General features: G+C 49.3%; 2 protein-coding genes across 14 annotated transcripts in view; one reads left to right on the top strand and one right to left on the bottom strand.

The window, feature by feature from the left end:
* The window catches only part of ALPK1 (alpha kinase 1), a 38,141-nt gene extending 30,103 nt beyond the window's left edge, over positions 1–8,038 (top strand). For all 13 annotated transcript variants that reach the window (XM_025150500.3, XM_003641265.6, XM_004935949.4 and 10 more), the window contains 6 exons: positions 485–589; positions 1,017–3,108; positions 3,866–4,019; positions 5,495–5,657; positions 6,558–6,744; positions 7,356–8,038. In XM_025150500.3, coding sequence (XP_025006268.2) covers positions 485–589; positions 1,017–3,108; positions 3,866–4,019; positions 5,495–5,657; positions 6,558–6,744; positions 7,356–7,552 — 2,898 coding nt within the window. In that variant the 3' untranslated portion in view covers positions 7,553–8,038. The remainder of the gene's footprint in view (positions 1–484; positions 590–1,016; positions 3,109–3,865; positions 4,020–5,494; positions 5,658–6,557; positions 6,745–7,355) is intronic.
* Positions 8,039–14,438: 6,400 nt separating this feature from the next.
* On the bottom strand, positions 14,439–15,766 carry NEUROG2 (neurogenin 2). Its single transcript, NM_001396188.1, is given in 1 exon segment — positions 14,439–15,766. A coding segment is annotated over 1 exon segment (642 nt). The 5' UTR covers positions 15,647–15,766; the 3' UTR covers positions 14,439–15,004.
* Between the last annotated feature and the right edge of the window lie 2,636 nt (positions 15,767–18,402).

The following is an 18,402-nucleotide window of genomic DNA, read 5'->3' as shown; positions in this document are numbered from 1 at the left end:
CAAATTGTATGTCATTGTCTCAAATTCACCTACATCTTGTCCATCTTCCATTTTCTATTCTTTGCTGAGAGGGCTGAAGCAAATTCCATTGTTTCTATTGGAGACAATAGAAACACAGCAATATAGCACCTAGATAGAAAATTGCCTAGCTCCAGGAAAAAGAAGACAGCAAGAATAACTATAGTGTGTGCATATGTGTGTGTGTGTACATGTACAGTACACAGACAATTTACAGAGCCAAACCTGATACATCTATGGTAAACTTAAGTAAAAAGTCTTCTTCAGAAATATATGTGGTTGTTGTGTCAGATTTTCTGTCCTGCTCTAAGATTCAAATACCAATGAATTCTGATGAGTAAATCCCAAGTTGCCTCCCTCCAGTCAAATAGGGTTGCCTCTTGGATAAATCCTTCTCTTTGAAAAGACAACTGTTAAGATGGAGCTTCCTCCCTTGCTTTTTTTGTTTGTTTGTTTGTTTCACCAGACCCTTCTTCAGGAGTCCAGCCATCGTTTGCTATCAGCTGCTGAAGCCTGCAAATTAGCAGCAGTCTACAGCCAGTATACCCCACTGTTTGTGCTCACAGCTGTGGTGAGTATTAGTCCACATTCTGGAAGAGTTATATGTGTAAGAGAAGAGTCCAGGCTATTAAATTTGACTTTAATATAGCTTCCAAGCTTTGTATCATAGGGTATGCTCCTATCTGTTTTGTAGATGCTATATGTTACACTGGACTCTAATCTGAAGCTAAGTAGACAGGAAGAAAGCAGTACCTATCCATAGAGTAAGGATAGGGTTTCAAGACCAACTGGGAGTGCTGCTTCTCCTTTAACTCCAAATATATTTCAAAGGTGAAAAAGCAAGATTGTTTCCTCATAGAAACACAGCAACAAACAGTTAGAGCCACTATTTGCTTTCAGTTGTAAGAAGGAAAGAAATATATTTTTTCCTCCTCTCATTTATTTGTGACAGAGATGCAAGTTTTAAATTCCTGGATTCCTCTTTTCTTCCCTCCCAGAACATCCGTGGAGTGTGTTTGCTGTCATATAGTCACTCCAAAGACTGTCCCCCAGAAAGGAGGAAGTTCTACTTGTCTGAAGCCAAGGAATCCTTTGAGATCGGCCTCCTCACCAAGAACGATAACAGTCGTGTCACCAGCAAGCAGGAGCTCCATAGTTTTATTAAAGCTGCTTTCTGCCTCACAACTGTGCATCAATGGTTCTATGGGGAGAGTGAGAAACTCCATGAGGTTTATCAACTTTGTAGAGAAGCCATAGAAAAACTGCATACTTACAGCACTTCATTTACAGAAGAGGAAGAGAAAGGAGTGCTTGCGGAAGAGATCATGTCTCTGATTACATCTGTTAAGAAGCTCCTACAAGTGGAAAGCTTTCCTAATTCTGATGCCAGGTCTTATGTGCCAGACAGTTATAAAGGGGCAGTGGAAAAACCTGTCCTGCAAGGGGAAGCCAACTTTGAGAAAATCCTTGCCATGAATTCTCAGCATCATCTGTCAGTGTGTGAAGTGTTTAAAAATCCTTGCAGAATTAATAAAAACACACTGGGAGAAACCCCCATGGGGGTTTGTATCACAGCTTTAAAAACAGAAACCAAAAATACAGACACCATGTGTACCACTGAAGACATAGTATACCAGAGGAAGGGTGCTGGAAAAATGTTTAGTACACCAAAAGTGGGAAGTAGATCAGAGAAGCTCAGTAGCCAAACAAGAAACAAACAGAGCAGTTCTGATGTGAGTAATATTTCTATTGAAAAAGGGACCGAATCATTAGAAAGAGTAATAATTGATGAAAACAATGTTTTCAACAGACGGCAAAACAGAAGTCAAACCACTTCTTCAGAGAATGCCTGGTGCAAGCTGTCACTGTCAAGTTGCTCTTCCAGCTGGGAGGAACTGAACTGTAATAGCAGCAAAGAGTTACCCGATGGAGGACAGCAACAAGAAAAGGGCTCAGTGGAGGAGCAGTGCTGCACAACAGAAACAGATGAAAATGGTCAAGCTGCTTCCATGCACTCATTGTCACCCAGAACTCAGTATACTTCTCCTCGAGAGCTTTCATATAGTTGTTTGAGGTCACCTCAGCCTTTCTTAGAGGTAGACACAGCCCTAGCTAGAAGGCTCGGGGAGAAGGCTTCTCTAAGGGGAGCAAAGCTGAGAGAGGGAGACAACCCTTCAGGAGGGAAAGCAGAGACGAATAACACAGCTCTAGAGAACAACTCGGTTACTTCCCTCACCGCTCCTTCTTCCTATCCTGCCAGGATGGAGGAGGAGGAGGAGTGTTCTTCCTCCTCCTGGGCGGAGCTGGAGCCCTGGGTGATGGCCGACCGACCGATGGGCGCATGCTGCAGCACCACGGACAGCGCCAGGGCGGGCCACCTCGTCTCCGGGACGGCCTCGCCCCCGCCCCAAAACAGCTGTGTGGGGCGGGACCCGGGGGAAGGAACCCTAGACAGCACGGAGCACCCCTCGCCCGTCGTAAGACGTCCCACGAATAGCGCTGCTGCTGCAGGATCTACAGGCATCGAGCCAAAACCGGCCAGCAGCTCCTTCGTGAGTGAGCGGCTGAGGAAACCTGCAGCCACGGTCGGACACAGATCTCTCGAAGTACTTGATGTTGACCCCCAGGCAGAAACTGTAGATGACACTGAATTTGATTTCATCAGTACTGGAGAGTTGGCAAACAGTTCTCCCAGAGTGACCACTCCAGAGCTTCAGGTGGCTCCCGGTGCACCAACAGGTTTGCCTTTGTGTGGAAACACGTCCATAACAAACCACTTTGATTGTGCCACTACTGAAGAAGAGGAAGAGGAAGAGCCTCAGAGCAGCAAAAGACAGTTCAGTTCATCACTGAGTCCATTGCACAGTTCAGCTCATATGCCCAGCAGTTCCTCTGACGGTCCATTTCTAAGCCCAAGGGGAAGTGGTCTTGTCTTCACACCTAGGAGAACCAAGGAAGAAATCCTTTATGCTCGGATTCTGAGGGATGATGACTATGTGCAGCTTCTGGCAGGAGTAGAACATAACTGGCTTGTCCAGAGACTGATGCCTACTGGAATGTTTAAGTCTAAACAGCTTCATAAAGCATACTGTAAGTTTCCTCACAGCAACAGGCATTTTCAAGCAATGCTACTTCCCTAGAAAACAGCCTTTACTCAGGCTTTTTAACCTCATAATTTAGTCACCACTTTCTAGGATTTTATTAGTTGTTATTCTAAGAGGTTTTGTGCAGCAGTTTTAGCAACAGAAGAACACACCCTTGAACCATTTTCTCCTATTCCTTCTTACTCACTTACACATCACTGACAGCTCAATAGAGATGGGTTCCATCTTCATGACCATTCAATCCCTCATGCTTCATCCCTTTGTGCAATAGGTATCTCAGGTCACTTGGTGCCTTGTGCCAGTTCATCAAGTCATTTCTCTCCCTTTCCTTAAGCTCATTTAGATTCCATATTTCATCCTGCAAGCTATGCATTGAGACAGTGATTATTAAGTTAATCATAAATAACAGTTTAATCTATTTGCTGTATCTTAATTTGTAGATCCTTACTGAATATACTAAGAAATACAGAAGTTAGGAGCAACATCTCTGTAGGATACCTCCTTAAGCTCATTAAGTAAAACCTGCTGGGGGCCCATCCTATCGTGTTTGACATCTGTTTAGCAATTTTTTGTCCTTGATATAAAATACCTAGCTCTGCACCTAGATATCTCTTAGCATATATTTGTTTGCCTAGAACTTTGCCTGGATATCTTGTCTCTCCTGTGATGGTATATCATCCCTCAGCATAGGCTTACAGAAGTCTTGAATTGTTCAGTCTACCTGCAGTGTTTTCTTTTTGTAGCTGCTCTTCTTTTGAAATACTCAAAGAAAACAGGCCTCTGGACAGGCCAGGAAACATCTGTATTCATTGGGGACAAACTGAACGTGGCAAAAGAAGGCAAACAGAGAAATGCATTTTGGATACACTTCCTGCACCAAGAAGAAAGCTTGGGAAGGTATTGATCAAGCCAGTTTCTGAAAGAAAATGTTTATCATTGCTACTTCTTTGTAAACATGAATGAAAACTCTCTGGTAAGACTCATCTTATACCTGTGATTCAGCTTGTACACTGCCTTGTCACGCAGTAATTTTATAGGGTATTTTCAGAAGATAGAAGGAGTTTTCACCTGGACAAGTGCAGAAATTATAGTCACAAGGGGAGATTTTTTTTTAATTCTGTTTCAATCAAGTTTACACTGAGTTAGTCTTTGACTGATTTTCTTTAGCAAGAATGTTTTATTGCTTTTCTAAATCTACTGAGCACTTTGTCAGTCTTCACTACACTAATTCTTCTCATTATTCCATCTAACTCTCTAATTTTGAATTTTTGGGAAGAAAAGGCTACTTTACTATTGTCTTCCAGCAATCATGTTATTGTCCATTTGCTCATGACAACTCTTGACTACCTTTACCCATGATGAAACAAACTCAGGTGAACTTAAATGAGCTTAAATATCACTTTATTTGACTTCTGCATTTGCATTAGGGAATTCCTATTTCTGCTGTTCCTTAGCACCCTAACAAAACATCCTTAATCTGAGACTAACTTGTTCTGTAAGATAATTTTACCCAAAACAACAGTAAGTAATTAACCTAACGTAGATTCCAGGTTCTGTTGTTTCATAAAACAAGATTTCCTAATCCTAGTCATGGGTAGGCAATACAACATTTTATGTTGCTGAAGAGGGTGCAAGCACAGAGTGGTATTAGTACCTCAGATGAAGATCAGACAGTTTGCTCACCTTCGCCTTCCTGTGAAGACACCAGCATTTGTTCTATCCATGGGCCAAGAAAGACAGCCTCATACCTGCTCCCATCTGAAAGAAGGAAAGCTTTATATGGTGCTGGGCCTGTGTCAGTGAGAAGTTACCCTAGCAAACAGACAGCTGCACTACCAAGTACACAGCTCCCAGCCTAGAACTGCTTTACAACAAGATCTTTCTTAACACAGAGTGAGGAAGCAACAATGGCTATAGGCAGAGAAGTTCTTCAGTTGTTTTAGTTTAGCAGTGGGTACATGCAATGGATGCATTTGTTCAGAAAGCTGAGTTAAAATCACCTATTTGCTTCAATTAGGCCTCAACATGATGAGAGCTGTACTTGCTGCTAATCACAGATTTTAGATTGTTGTTGGAAGTAGCTTAAGAATTCATATGCAGTAAGAACAGTATTTTCAAGTTTGACTTCAAACATTTCATTAAAATTTTTTAAAAAAAAACCCTACCTTGGGATCAGTTGATCCTTACAGTATTTTACTGTAGGAGCTGGGAAAAAGCCCACACCTTTAATCACTGCAATTTTAGATGTATCACCAACAAACAGCTGGCTGCCACACTCTGCTTTGTGGTGATGTTTGTGTACTACAAGTAGGGCTTCCTGAGTACAGTCTGCTGCAAAACTGACTACAGCAAAGACTTTTCTGCTTGTTTAGGTATGTTGGGAAAGAATATAAAGAAGAGAAGGGGCTTCTTCATCATTTCAGTGATGTGGAACGACAAATGACTGCCCAATACTACGTGACAGAATTCAACAAAAGGCTGTATGAGCAAAAGATCCCTACCCAAATCTTTTATATCCCATCTGCAGTACTTCTGGTAAGAGCTATCTTCAAAACAATGCCAGGGAATTAATGGGAAAAGAGTCTTAAGTCAGTTTTTTCATTTGTTTGTTTGTTTGTTTAAATAGTTAGGCCACCTGTAAATGACACGCTCTAATTCACGTGCTATTACCTGGTAGAGCTGCACCTGATCTTTTTGGGACAGAAGGCACTTATGCACACAGATGTGAGTTCAAAAAGATGCTGGTATAAAAAGATGCTATGTCCTGGTGGAAGCCATAAATTCACTTCTGTATGAAGCTCTGGAGTCATCCAGTCTTTTAGATCATTCTAACAGTGTATCAACATCTGAAGGGTGCAGAGCTGAATTCACAGTTTCATTATTACTATGTATACGATAGCATGATATGCATGTTATTGTTTCCGCTAGGTATTCTGGCACTAGATCTGGCTCTATGCCACTTGCTAGTAAGGCTTAATGGTAACCTGGAATCAGTATTTATGCTAGTCTCTGCACAGAGAAATTACTGGGGGCAAGAAAAACCAAAAACACTAACAAAACCCACCACTGTTTATTTGCACGTTGAAGGAGGATCAAGAGGAGCAAGGTTATCCAAATCTTTTCAGCTTTAGACATAGTCTCCTGAAAGAAGTTTCCCATTTGCTGGGCAAGCTACATATTTGTAGGATTTGTTGCTCAGTTTGGCCTGCCAGGTTGGCTTTGTGTTGGATGTGGTGACACCATTGTTCTAGATAAATATAAGTTCTGAACAGCCTGTATTTTGAATTAGCAGTGGGTTAACATGGGGACTCTTCCCATCCATCTTATGGTAGAAAGTTCTAGCAGGAAAAAGAACAGAAATTAAGTTAGAGGATCTTTAGCATCCTTGTTTTTACATCTCTGCTTGAGTGACTGTCATTGAAACTCTCTTTTCAGATTCTGGAAGACAGAACAATAAAAGGATGTGTGAGTGTGGAGCCCTACATCCTTGGGGAGTTTGTGAAGCTGTCTAATAACACAAAGGTAGTAAAGAATGAGTACAAAGCCACAGAATATGGTCTGGCCTACAGCCATTTCTCCTATGAGTACTCCAATGGAACGGAAGTTGTTGTTGACCTGCAAGGTTTGTATTGCAGCGAGCTTCATTTATTGTATATCCCATCATGTTGCAGAATATGTTATATGGGGGCATACTCTCTCTAAACAACCTAAAATGAGAGAGGTATGTGTATGTGTTTTTTTGCCTTGACCAGTGGTCTTGTTGTCTGCTGTGTCACAGTAGGAGCAGGAAAGCTACATGCGCCCTAGTGTGCCACAGCTTTGTACACCCAATTAAAGTGAAGCCAGTCCGCAAGGACGTGTCCTGAGAAAGCATCTAAAGGAGAATCACCAAAAGAGACAGTGGATTTTGTTGTGCTTTCTCCTTCTCATAATTGGCAAGCCTAAAAAATTCTCTATTCAGCTAATGAACGGCTGAACTCTTTGCTTGAAAGCTGAGGATATGACCTTCCAAACTCAACCTTTAGCACACAGGTATATCTAGGATGTTCATATACAATTTAAATATCCACTATGTACCTCCTAGAGTTTTGTTCTGCTTTTACTGACATAGGTGTAAACTGAGAATCACTGAGCTGCTATAATCAGAGGATTTGCTATGCCAAGCAGCCAGTACTCAGTGTGATGGTGCAAAGGCTGTGCTGTTCAGTACCAAAATGTATCCTTCCTTTGCAGGCTGGGTGACAGGTAATGGAAAAGGTCTCATCTACCTCACAGACCCACAGATTCATTCTCTTAATAGCAAAGATGTTTCCCGCTCTAACTTTGGGAAGAGAGGAATTTATTATTTCTTCAACAATCAACATGTGGAATGCAATGAAATCTGCCGTTGCCTTTCTTTAACAAGACCCTCAGTAGAGGCACAAATTTAGACTCGCACAAGACAGCCAAACGGAGTATGGCCAATAAGCTGGGCGGTATTTTATCATTCACACAATTAAGAACATGTTGTCTTGGTGAGAAAAGGGCCTCTGAGGTGACATCTGTGTAAGCACCTGCAACAGTCTGGGAAACATAGCATAACACCGGGTAGTACCATGTTACCATCTTGAGTACCATCTGAAATGTGTTCTTACAACCATCTGTGAGACTTAACAGAAGAACATAAAAGAAAGAAGAAAACAGCCTCCAAAATTCATTGGAGATGTACTACAAGACTGTACAAACCTCTAATGCATCTACAGACCCAGTTAGGGCAATAGGCACCATCTGCTCTTTGGAAACAGAGTACAGAATGGAGCGAGACAGAGACTTGCGTTTCAGCCATCCATAAAATTCACAGGAAGTTGTATAAGTGTTTCAAGGATCAAATGGCAATGTTTGGGGCTGATTGAAAAATAAAAACATGATTTATTTCAGAGAAGTGTTGCAACGCTATAATGCAATGGAAAGTGTAGCAATGCCTCAATCACTGTTTCAAGCCCTCACTTAGCATTTCATACAAATGTGTTCATGGGTGTGACCATGCAGCCTTTAAATAGATGGAAACAGTGTTTTAGCTGCAACAGCCAAGAAAACTGCTATTCTTCCAGAAAACAAACAAAACAAAACAAAACAAAACATTTTTCTCCAACCAGGAAACACTATACATGAATAATTTAGGAGCAAACTCTCAGCAGTTTCCCAAGAGTGGAGCAGTTCTCACCTGAAGACAGCGCCTCTTTTTGTCTATGAGCACCATAAGTTTTATGATTCTGTAATGAATTCCCACAGATAACACCAGGCCCACGCCAAGACTTGATCTTCTTACCTCACTCCACTCATGCAGCCAAAGGCTAAACCTTTACCTGCACAAAGACGACTTTTCTTGATGATTCTGTCCGTGCAGGGATCATACTTTGTTGTCTCTCATACGAACAGCTGTGACACAGACTATGTCCTTCAACTTAAACACTGCAGCTGAATTTCTGTTATTGTTCATGGCTGTTATATAGCACTGTACCCACAGAGCCCCAGATATTTAAGGCCAGCCCTGGCCAGCCTGCGGCATGCATGCTGGCCATGTGCTCCAACAGTGTGTACTGGGTTAGAGGCACACCGTACATCTCAGAAGCACATGCTGGGAAGCAGACCCCTTCCAGCCTTGTGAATGCTGGCTGAGCAGCTGAAATCCCACTTCTTTTTCCCACGCAGGCTGGTAAGCTGAGTCCAACTCAGTGGCACCATCAGATAATGCATGCACATGGTGTCACGGTGCCTCCCAATTTATGGGCCTTTCTTAGCTGAGAAAACACCCAGAGGAAAGGGAGCGGGAGCTCCTGACACCACGTGCTGCACCAAGTTAAGCAGGCTGGATCTTTTGGTTGAGGGATAAACAAAATAAAAGTCATCATCCAAACCAGGAGGCCAAAGGCTGCTCTGTGAAAGTCCAAGAAAAGGTGTGTATATCCCCCTTGGAATAACAGGGCTGGAGATAGCACCTGCAGCTGCTCAGCAACCTGCCTCTAGGCAAAATTTAGCGTGATGAGACCTTGGGTTTACTCTTCCAAGACCATGCCAACATGCCCAGTGTGTGTGTACAGTCACATGTACACATGTGCTACGGGGGTCTCCATCAGACAATTGGTGTGCAGCCTTCCTTCCATAAGCGGTGCTGAAAGCTGCCCTCACTGATGTGCTCCCCTTCTCACTGAGCCCCGAGGGTCTCTGCCCTGGGATCGCTCCTGTCGGGGGATTTGTGCGGAGAGAAAGGGAACACAGCATTAAACTCCCACAGAAAGATGGGTCCCGGCACCACGGCGTTAGCTTTAACAAAACCATCAGCTTTTGTTTCTGCAACCGGCAGAGATTTTTAGGCTTTTGTTGTCGCTTTATAGCAATGCCATTGTTTTCGAGGGGATGTTTGCGCCGAGTTGTTTGGAAAGATGCCCTATCACCGGGCTGAACAATTAGAGCTAGGTGTAAAGAGGGAGAAGCAAGAGAAAAAAAAAATTAAATCTCTTTATTATGGTGCATAAACCTTCAGTGCTGGGGAGCTGGGCAGCTGCACGGGAAGAAAAATGCATTCAAAAATATAATGCTAGTGTGAATAATCCTTTCTCGAATGCTGCTTGCAGACTGCTCCAGCTTTGTCAGGTGAACTTGAACTGGGCCATCAGATTTGCTGCCGTTCCCATTGCACACTGTCTATCACCCCGGGGCATTCACCATCTTGACTGCTGTTAAAAGGGAGCAAAACAATCCATCATTGAGCCCGGGAGTCACTCGCTCATAGAAAAGTAAAATCGGCATGTGACGGTACACTCAGCCCCAGTGTCTCGCAGATTAAAGTGATACATGGAAGTTCACGTGTTACCGGGAAGATTAAGCCAGTTATCTTGTTCCGCAGCCAATAAAGGGCTGCCTTGTCTGCGGTGGGGGGTGTGCTGCCTTTAACCAAGTGACAGAAACCATGCAAATGTGGCTTCGTGCTACTGCAAAAAAAAAAGGACTCCGGACTGTCATGGGGAAACAAAGATGGTCAGTGAGATTTTGGGAATGAATCGGTGGCAGAAATGTCGTGTTAAAGTCTTTTCCTTCTCTGCAGTGGCGATTAGAAGCAAAAGAAACCCTCCCAAACAATCCCTGCAGAACAAAGTGTCCGCATGCACTGCCCACAGGCAGCCCCGAGACCCCGAGAAGCTGCGCCTTTTCCAGTCTGCTGCTTGCTTGACCAAAAAAAATGTATTTAGATACGCTTTTGGATGAATGCATACATGGGGAATTTTAATATTTGGAGTACTTCCCAACATAGTAGTATTAGCATTTAGCAGCTGGTTTCTTTTGTTGTTTGATGTAAGACACTTTCCCATCCCAGCTAAATTTACGGCTACTGACAGATTTCTGAATGGGCAGCTTGAAAAAGTTGGCGTTGAGCGTCAGCTTGCCCCGTTCCCAGCAGCATCAGCACCACAGCGCTTGGCCTGGCTGCTCTGTCAGTCCCCAGCACAGGTCAGTACTCTTCACCCTCTGGGCGAGAGCTTGGAGCTCCCAACCAACAACATCTCCATTCTGCTATTTCTTCTGCTTTCCAAAGAAAGCCATTTGGACCAGCCAACCAACTTATTTTCTACAACCTACAACCAATATATATTGGATGTCTTTTTTTTTTTTTTTTTTTTTTTTTTTTTTTTTTTTTTTTTTGAGACATCCAGGCTTTTGTATTAAGTAAGTTGCTTTATAGGGTGGATCCATTATCCCGCACTCCCGAGTCTGACACAAGAGCTGAATCCGATCACTAAGGACCAGTTCTGTGGTCTCTGCAGAATAAGAGAAGTTCGTTGGAGAGGAGCAGTGAAATCTCACTGCCAGCAGTAGGACATGAGGCCTGAAGGGCCATCCATGCCCTCAGTAAGAGCAGCAAACCAAGCCCAAAGATCCCACTGCTGATAGCACAATGGCCATGTGCTAATGCACTCCTCCTATGCTTTGAGAAGACAGTGGCTCAGAAACTTCTTCCACCTGCACCTCTGCAGGTCCCCCTGCTACCACTGCCGCCTTCAGCACACCTTTGGGGACACTGACCTTCCCCTGCCCTATTCTTGCTTTTCCTTCTTTCCAACTAGAATTTAATCCCGTTATTTAACAACAACAACAACAAAATCAAACTTCCAAGATAGCAAGTTGTTAATGGCCCAGCTGCTGCTGGATGCTGCTGATCATCCCCTCTTCTAGCAGGATGGGACACCCGGGGCCGTGCACCCAGCACCCCATTTCCCATTCTGCTTCATGGGATGCCACCACCATGCACCACAGGTGCATGGGGGCCTTTTGAGACCTGAGCTGCTGTGCCGGGCAGGGAAGCCTGAGCTGCCGCCGGCACAGCTCAGGCCATCACGTTAATAGGGGTTGATTTGCAAACGGCGTCGCTCCCCCTGGCCCCCCTCTGCCCGACTCCCGCTTCTCCGCTCAATGGCACAGATGCTGCTTTGTGCTGCCCAGGACCAAGCGGCTATTAGCAGCAAATCCAGCGAGGGAAATTAATGAAGGCGACTACTAATAAAAGGCAGCTCAGGACAGCCGTACCAACTTGCTCCGAGCAGTAATTAACTTTTTTAAAACTCGCGAAGGTAAATATGCCATCGGCTTTGGTCCGGTCGCTCTCCCTTTTAATAGAAGCAGGGGGAGGGAGGAGGTTGGGGAGGCCACCGACACCGTCCTGCTGCCGGTCCCGCTGCTCAGAACTGAGAGCCCGTTTTCCTCAGAGCAGCTTTTCAGGCACCCCAGCAGCGTGCTGAGCTCGGCACAAGTGGTGAAGTGAAAGCACTGCCAGAAGCTGCCGGCTGCCACGAGCAGCCTGGGACCAGCGCGGCTTTCCCCATGCGCACATACACAAACCCTTTCTTGGATAAACCTGCCCTACACATATATTGCAGTGTGCTATCCTTAAAGTGCCATTTCATTTCTCTAAGTTACATATGTATCATCATACGGAAATAATGCAATGGTTTAATAGCCCCAGTAATCATCCCTTTCAATTTGTCATAGAATCATAGGATCATAGAATGGCGTGCGTTGGAGGGGACCTCAGATCCCATTAAGTTCCAACCCCCTGCCATGGGCTGGTTGCCCACCACCTTGGACAGCTCAGGCTGTCCAAGACCCCATTCAGCCTGGTCCTGAGCACCTACAGAGATGGGGCAGCCACAGCTTCTCTGGGCAGCTGTGCCAGGACCTCACCACCCTCTGAGTACAGAATTTCTTCCTAACATCTAACCTAAATCTCCCCTCTTTTAGTTTAAAGTCATTCCCCCTCGTCCTATCACTATCATGGTCAGCCCTTCTCCTATTTGTAAGCTCCTTTCAAGTGCTGGAAACCCTTTAAGTACTGGAAAGCCTTCTCTTCTCCAAGCTGAACAAGACCAACTTCCTCAGTCTTTCTTCACAGGAGAGGTGCGCCAGTCCCCTGATCATCTTTGTGCCCCTCCTCCAACTAAAAATCGTTATGCAAGAGCTAATGTTTCCAGCGCTAAAAATCAGCCAGTGTATGCTTAATTACTCAGTGTAATATACATTTCATTAACAAAGCCATCAGAGCACACCGTGGGACGCCCCTCGGTAGGTGAACCCTCACCTGCCGCTCCCCAAACCAACAGCACTGCTTCTCTGCCATCATAAAACTGAAGTATCTCTGTGGCAATGAAATCATCACAAGATCAGCCCTGCTAAAAGGAAATGTACAGCCTGGGCGTGCATCCCACACGTGTAGGAAGGGGAGGAGGGGCCACACGGCTATGCTGCGGAGCACAGGTGGTGTGCCGTGAGTCCATGTAAGGTGACAGCAGAACCATGGCACGGGCCTGGGGCATGGGAACAGACCTCCACACACCTTCTGGGGAGACTCCCAGCCATGGGGTTCGTACCATGGACAGAGAGCAGCCCCCTGACAGTGGCATGAGCCACCCCCCCCCCCTCCCACTCCCAGCCAGCATCGATGGGGACAAACCATTACAGGGGGTCCTTCCCAGCGCCCCCGGGCCGCCGCCCTGCTGGAAGGCCGCCTCCTGCCCCATCCCTTCTGGCCCACAGCAGGTCTGGGGACACAGCTCCCTGCCCTGGCCACATCAAAGCACTGATTATGCAAATGTACCCACTTTTTTTCTCTCTCTCTCTCTTTTTTTTTCCTCCAGGAATTATTTATCACACAATAACTCCCCTGCCAGGGGGGGAAACAATAGCTGGGGCTGATAGCTGCGCTCGCCTGAGGCTACGGGGCGGGGAGTGCGTTTTATTGGGCTAACCTAATTTCACTAATTCTCTTTTCACACGTTGGGCTTTTTTTTCCCCCTTTTTTCCCCCTTCGGGGATGTTGCTCACAAGGCTGGGTTTCACGCTCCCAGGGCTCATGTTATTGAATTAACACGTTCGGGCGCCTCCGCTGGTTCCTAATGATTTCCAGGTGTTTGTGCCCAGAAGTCACCCGGCACTGCTGGGTGCGTACAATGGTGCTGAAAGGCCTGTGAGCACATCAGATGTACCCAGGTCTCATCTGGGATCCAGGCATCGATGTGGGGGGTGGGGGAAGGGTTGCCCAGCACTGAGAGGAGGCGATGGAGTGGGTAGGGATGGGAGGAACGAGGTAGGGAGATGGGCTCTGTGCAGCAGCATTGGTAGGGTGCCAAAGTGCAATGGGATTACCCAAAAATCAGGTTGGACATTAGGAAAATTTTCTTCTCTGAGGCACCGGGATGGGCTGCTCAGGGAGGTGGTGGAGTCGCTGTCCCCGGAGGTGATCAAGAGCCACGTGAATGTGGCACTGAGGGACATGGGTTAGTGGGCATGGGGGGGATGGACTGATGGTTGGATGAGATTATCTGAGAGGTCATTTCCAACTGTAATGACTCTATGAAATGCCTCACACGGGACACCGCATTCCCCCTGCAGCCAGCTCTAGTGGGGTCCCCACACCGGGCAAGGAGGCAATGTGTCCTACCCCCATCTCCCCCAGCATCCGCTCACCCAAAGATCAACCACCCCATCCCCCTGGGGATGCACTCACGTCTCACACAGTTCATCCTTCTGCTTTATTTCCAAAGAAGCAAAACAACATTTCAGCAACGGAAACGCAAATCAGCCTCCCCAAAGACGCTCCAGCTCCGGTGTCTCCCAGCACCACAAGAGCACAACCGAACCACCCACACCGCACTGCCCGTAGGCCATTTGGGTTCGCCCCCACCACATCCCACAGCCCCCAGGCCAACCTGCGGCGGGGCCGAGGACGTTTGTCACCCCAACAGATGGTGCGTGAGCCATGAAAAAGAGCAACCCGAGTGATGAAAATTATGAAAATTAGATATTTTATTTATACTTTATGAGGAGAACAATCCCTTTGCTCTTCAGCCGTAAATACATACTAGAATAGACTCTGTAAATTATACAAAAAAATACATCTTTTCCATGAAATCTTTCTTTATAATAAATAAATGTGAACACGTGTGTGGCGGATCGCTGTAATGTCCCGTGTCTGTTTGGGTTTTCAGTCCGTTGATTTATTTTTAATCTCCTGAAAGAAGGGGGGAGTTCCTCGTCCCCTAAAGGTCGAAATAAATAATGCATGAGGCGCTCCTCCCTCCCACCCACCCCTTCCCTTCCCTCTACAGTTTTTCCTTTTGATAGAGAGTTCAGCCTAAATTTCCACGCTTGCATTCAGCCCTGACAAAGCCTACAAATTATACAATGACTTCTAACCTGGACCCCTAACAACACAACTTTTTCTTCTTCTTTTTTTTAACTTGTTTTTTTTTTTCTCCGCTCCCCCCTCGTAAATCACGGAGACAGCTGCGGAGCGGCGAGGGGCAGAGCCGGGCAAAGTGCACGTCGGAGGAGCGAGGGCCGCCCGGGCCGCGTTAGAGGCAGCGGTGGGGCGGCGGCGGCGGGGCGAAGCGGCCCCGCGGGGGCGGCCAGTGCTCGGCGTCCGAGGCGGAGCCGGCGGGGCTGCCGGGCGATAAAGTGCAGGCGTAGGGCGAGGCGGAGGGCGCGGGGCTGGCGCCGCCGCTCCACGACGAGGCGGGCGAGGGGCTGCCCTCGGCGGCCGCCCCGGGCGCGGCGTCGGCGGCGCCCCCCAGGCGGGCGGCCCCGGCCAGGCGCAGCGTCTCGGTGAGCGCCCAGATGTAGTTGTGGGCGAAGCGCAGCGTCTCGATCTTGGTGAGCTTGGCGTCCTCGGGGAAGGTGGGCAGCACGTCGCGCAGCGCGTCCAGCGCCGCGTTCAGGTTGTGCATGCGGTTGCGCTCGCGGTTGTTGGCTTTCAGCCGCCGGCTCCGCTTGATGCGCTGCGCCGTCTCCGCCGTGCGCGCCGCCCGCGGGGGCCCTCGCTGCCGCCCCGCCCGCCGAGCGCCCTCCTGCAGCCGCCGCGGCCGCCCGTCCTCCTCGTCCTCGTCCTCCTCGCCGGCGCTGGACGGCAGCGAGGCCGAGGGGGCGGGCGAGGCGAGGCGCAGCAGCAGCAGTTCGTCCTCCGCCGCGGGCGCCGGGCTCTCCGCCTTCACCGGCATCCTGCGGGGGCGGGGGAGAGGGGGGCGCGGCCGCTGGTCGACGGCCGTCGGGCGGTCGGGGGGCGCTGGCACGCGCCCCGGCGGCGTCGGAGCGGCCCGGGGCCCGGCGGCTGCGTGTCTGGCACACGACCCCGCTAACGCCCCTTATATACCCCGCGGGGAACAATCAAACCTGCCCCGCCGGCGGCCCCCCCCGCCCCCCGGCCCCGCCGCCGCGCCATTGGTGCCTCGCGCTCGGCTGGAGCGTGCCGCTAATTTATTAATGAATGGCGATGGGGGGGCGCGAGGCGCCGGCGGCCAATCGGGGCGCCCCGCGAGCCACGCGCGCCGGAGCCGGCTCCCTTTCAGCGCCGCATTCAGCGGCCGCGGGCGGGGGGCTGCCCCGCTGGGGGGGCCCCGCGCGTCCCCACGGGGGTAGCGGGGCCGGGGCGGGGCGGGCGGCGCTCGGGGGACGCCGTGCCCCTAAAGCTGTGAGGCGGCTCCGGCGTTTGGACCCTCGGCTGCCCGCTCGCAGCGGCTCAACGCCGCAGTTGTCGGTGCGGCAGGGGGCGTCGGGCCGCGCCCGGGCCCGGCTCACTGACCGGGGCCGGCGGGACGCAGTGGCTCGGGGTAAAAATAGGAAGGCTTTAAAACAGAGCTTGCCTTGCAACTGGTGGGAAAAGCCCCAGAGCGGAGGCTTGGATGTCACGCTGACAGCTGAGGTGTACGTGGGAGTCCCGTGGTGTGCAATACGTGCGCACGCAGTGATAGAATCGCAGGGTCGTTGGTGTGGGTTGGAAGGGACCTTAGAACCAGCCAGCCCGGCCCCGACCCCCTGCCATGGGCAGGTTGCCCCCACCAGCTCGGGCTGCCCGGGCTCCAACCAGCCTGGCCTTGGGCACCTCCAGGGATGGGAGCATCCACGACCTCTCTGGGCAGCTGTGCCAGAGCCTCACCACCCTCCAAGTAAAGAGTTTCCTCCTAACGTCTAACCTAAATCTCCCCTCTTTTTGCTTAAAGCCATTCCTTCCTATTGCTCTTGCTGCCCCCAGCCCCGTTCTTGCTTCTTTGCTGCTGCACAGACGCGCACCCTGCCGCTCCATGCCACGTTTAGCCAATCTGTTAGAAAACGTCTGTGACTCTGCCAGGTGACTTGGGCACACTTCCCCCTTCTGAGCAACGGGGGGTCCCTACGTGTGAGGAGCGCGGCACGGGGCAGCGGCAGCCCGCGCTCAGCCAGCAGGACGGAGGCTCTGCGCTGTGTGGGGCGAGGGCCGGGCAGGGCCGGGGTGAGGGCCTGAACTGTCCCCCGGGGTCAAACTGTTCAACTTCAGCCCCTTTGCCAGACTCAATCCTACTTTATGGGAACAAAGGGGTGAAGTAGGCGACGATCAAGAAATGGGAGCACAATGATTTAAGCTTATCACACGGCCCAGAAATAAAGGATGCTGAGCTGGTGTGCGGGAGAGGGGGAGACCTTCAGAAGGGCTTTGTTTGCTGTAAGAAGATTGAACTCGGTGGCGACCCGAGAGCCCTAAAAGTTTAGGGCCTGTGTTGCTGAGAGACCTTTGGACGCGGCCCGTCCACGCTCCGACCTCACAAGTTGCGACCGAGTGCCTGTGCCGGCCCCGTGGCCCAGCAGGGTGGGGGAAGCCGGCCCTGGGCTCCCAGGGCTCCAGAGGGTCGGTGGGATGGAGCCCCCGAGCCGCTAACGGCGGGGTGCCCAGCCTACGGCAGGGTGGCCCAGCCCTTAACCTGGGGGTCAAAACACAGCCCCTTCCCAGAGGGTGAATGAGGGGTGCTCGGCAGGGGGCAGCCCCCGGCACGCCGCAGCCAGAAGCACCGCTGGGAGGGAAGGGCAGGCCCTCGAATTTGGGGTTCCTTTGGGATCAGCTCCCCCCACCCCCCCGGGCGGTGCTGCCCCGGCATCCTGGCCCAGCCCCCCTTGCGGACGAGCCCCCGGTCGGGCCGATTGTTCCCGGTGGATTTGCATGGCAGGTGCAGGCTGCGGAGTGATTTTGCGATGCGGAGCCCCGCTGCCCCCCCTTCACATCCCCCCCCCCCCGAGGATTTGCCTCCCCCACCTTCCCCCTGTGAAAAAGGGCCGCCGGTGCCTTCCTTTCCCATGAAGAAGAGAAGAAGCTTGAGGATCGCGTGAACACGCTTCAGTTTTCTTATTCTTTTCTATAGATGTGGGGAAAAGAACAGCCGATTGTGTGAAAAACCCAGTGCCTGCAAAAAGGGACATTGGCCATCCAGGCGAAGGTGCGCGAGGGAGAGCACTAATCGCTGAACCAGGAGACAAATACGATTACCAGCTCCGAGCCTTGAGTCAGAAAGTCTCATAGACTTTAAGATGTTAATCCCCGACATAATCCTTCCTTTGGCGTGTAGGAATAGTGCAGCCACAAGAGTTGTTTTGTTATTTATATTGGCGTTTAATAAAACTCAGCCAGCGGTGAATGGGCTGCCCACTCTCCAATGGTAATTAATTCCCTATTTCAGTGACCCAATTGTGCTGGGATAGAGCAGTGGGACAGTCCCACTGCCCCAACCCGCCTTTGTGCAGCTACACAGCTCTCGTGCTTCAACAGCTATGGAAACTCATTCTTTTGATGTCATTCAATGAGTTTTCCTTGGGCATCTTCTAAACTTCAAGGACCCTTTTCTTTCTCGAACGCATGAAAAGCAGGACTAGCTTGACCACCTCTGTAGAATTTAATGATTTGGTGAAAGGGCCTTTTTGGGGGTTTGTGTAAGGAAAGAGAGAAAGAAAA

This window comes from Gallus gallus, chromosome 4 (genome assembly GCF_016699485.2).
Source record: "Gallus gallus isolate bGalGal1 chromosome 4, bGalGal1.mat.broiler.GRCg7b, whole genome shotgun sequence".
Lineage (NCBI taxonomy): Eukaryota > Metazoa > Chordata > Aves > Galliformes > Phasianidae > Gallus > Gallus gallus.
This window is presented reverse-complemented; position numbering and strand designations above follow the sequence as displayed.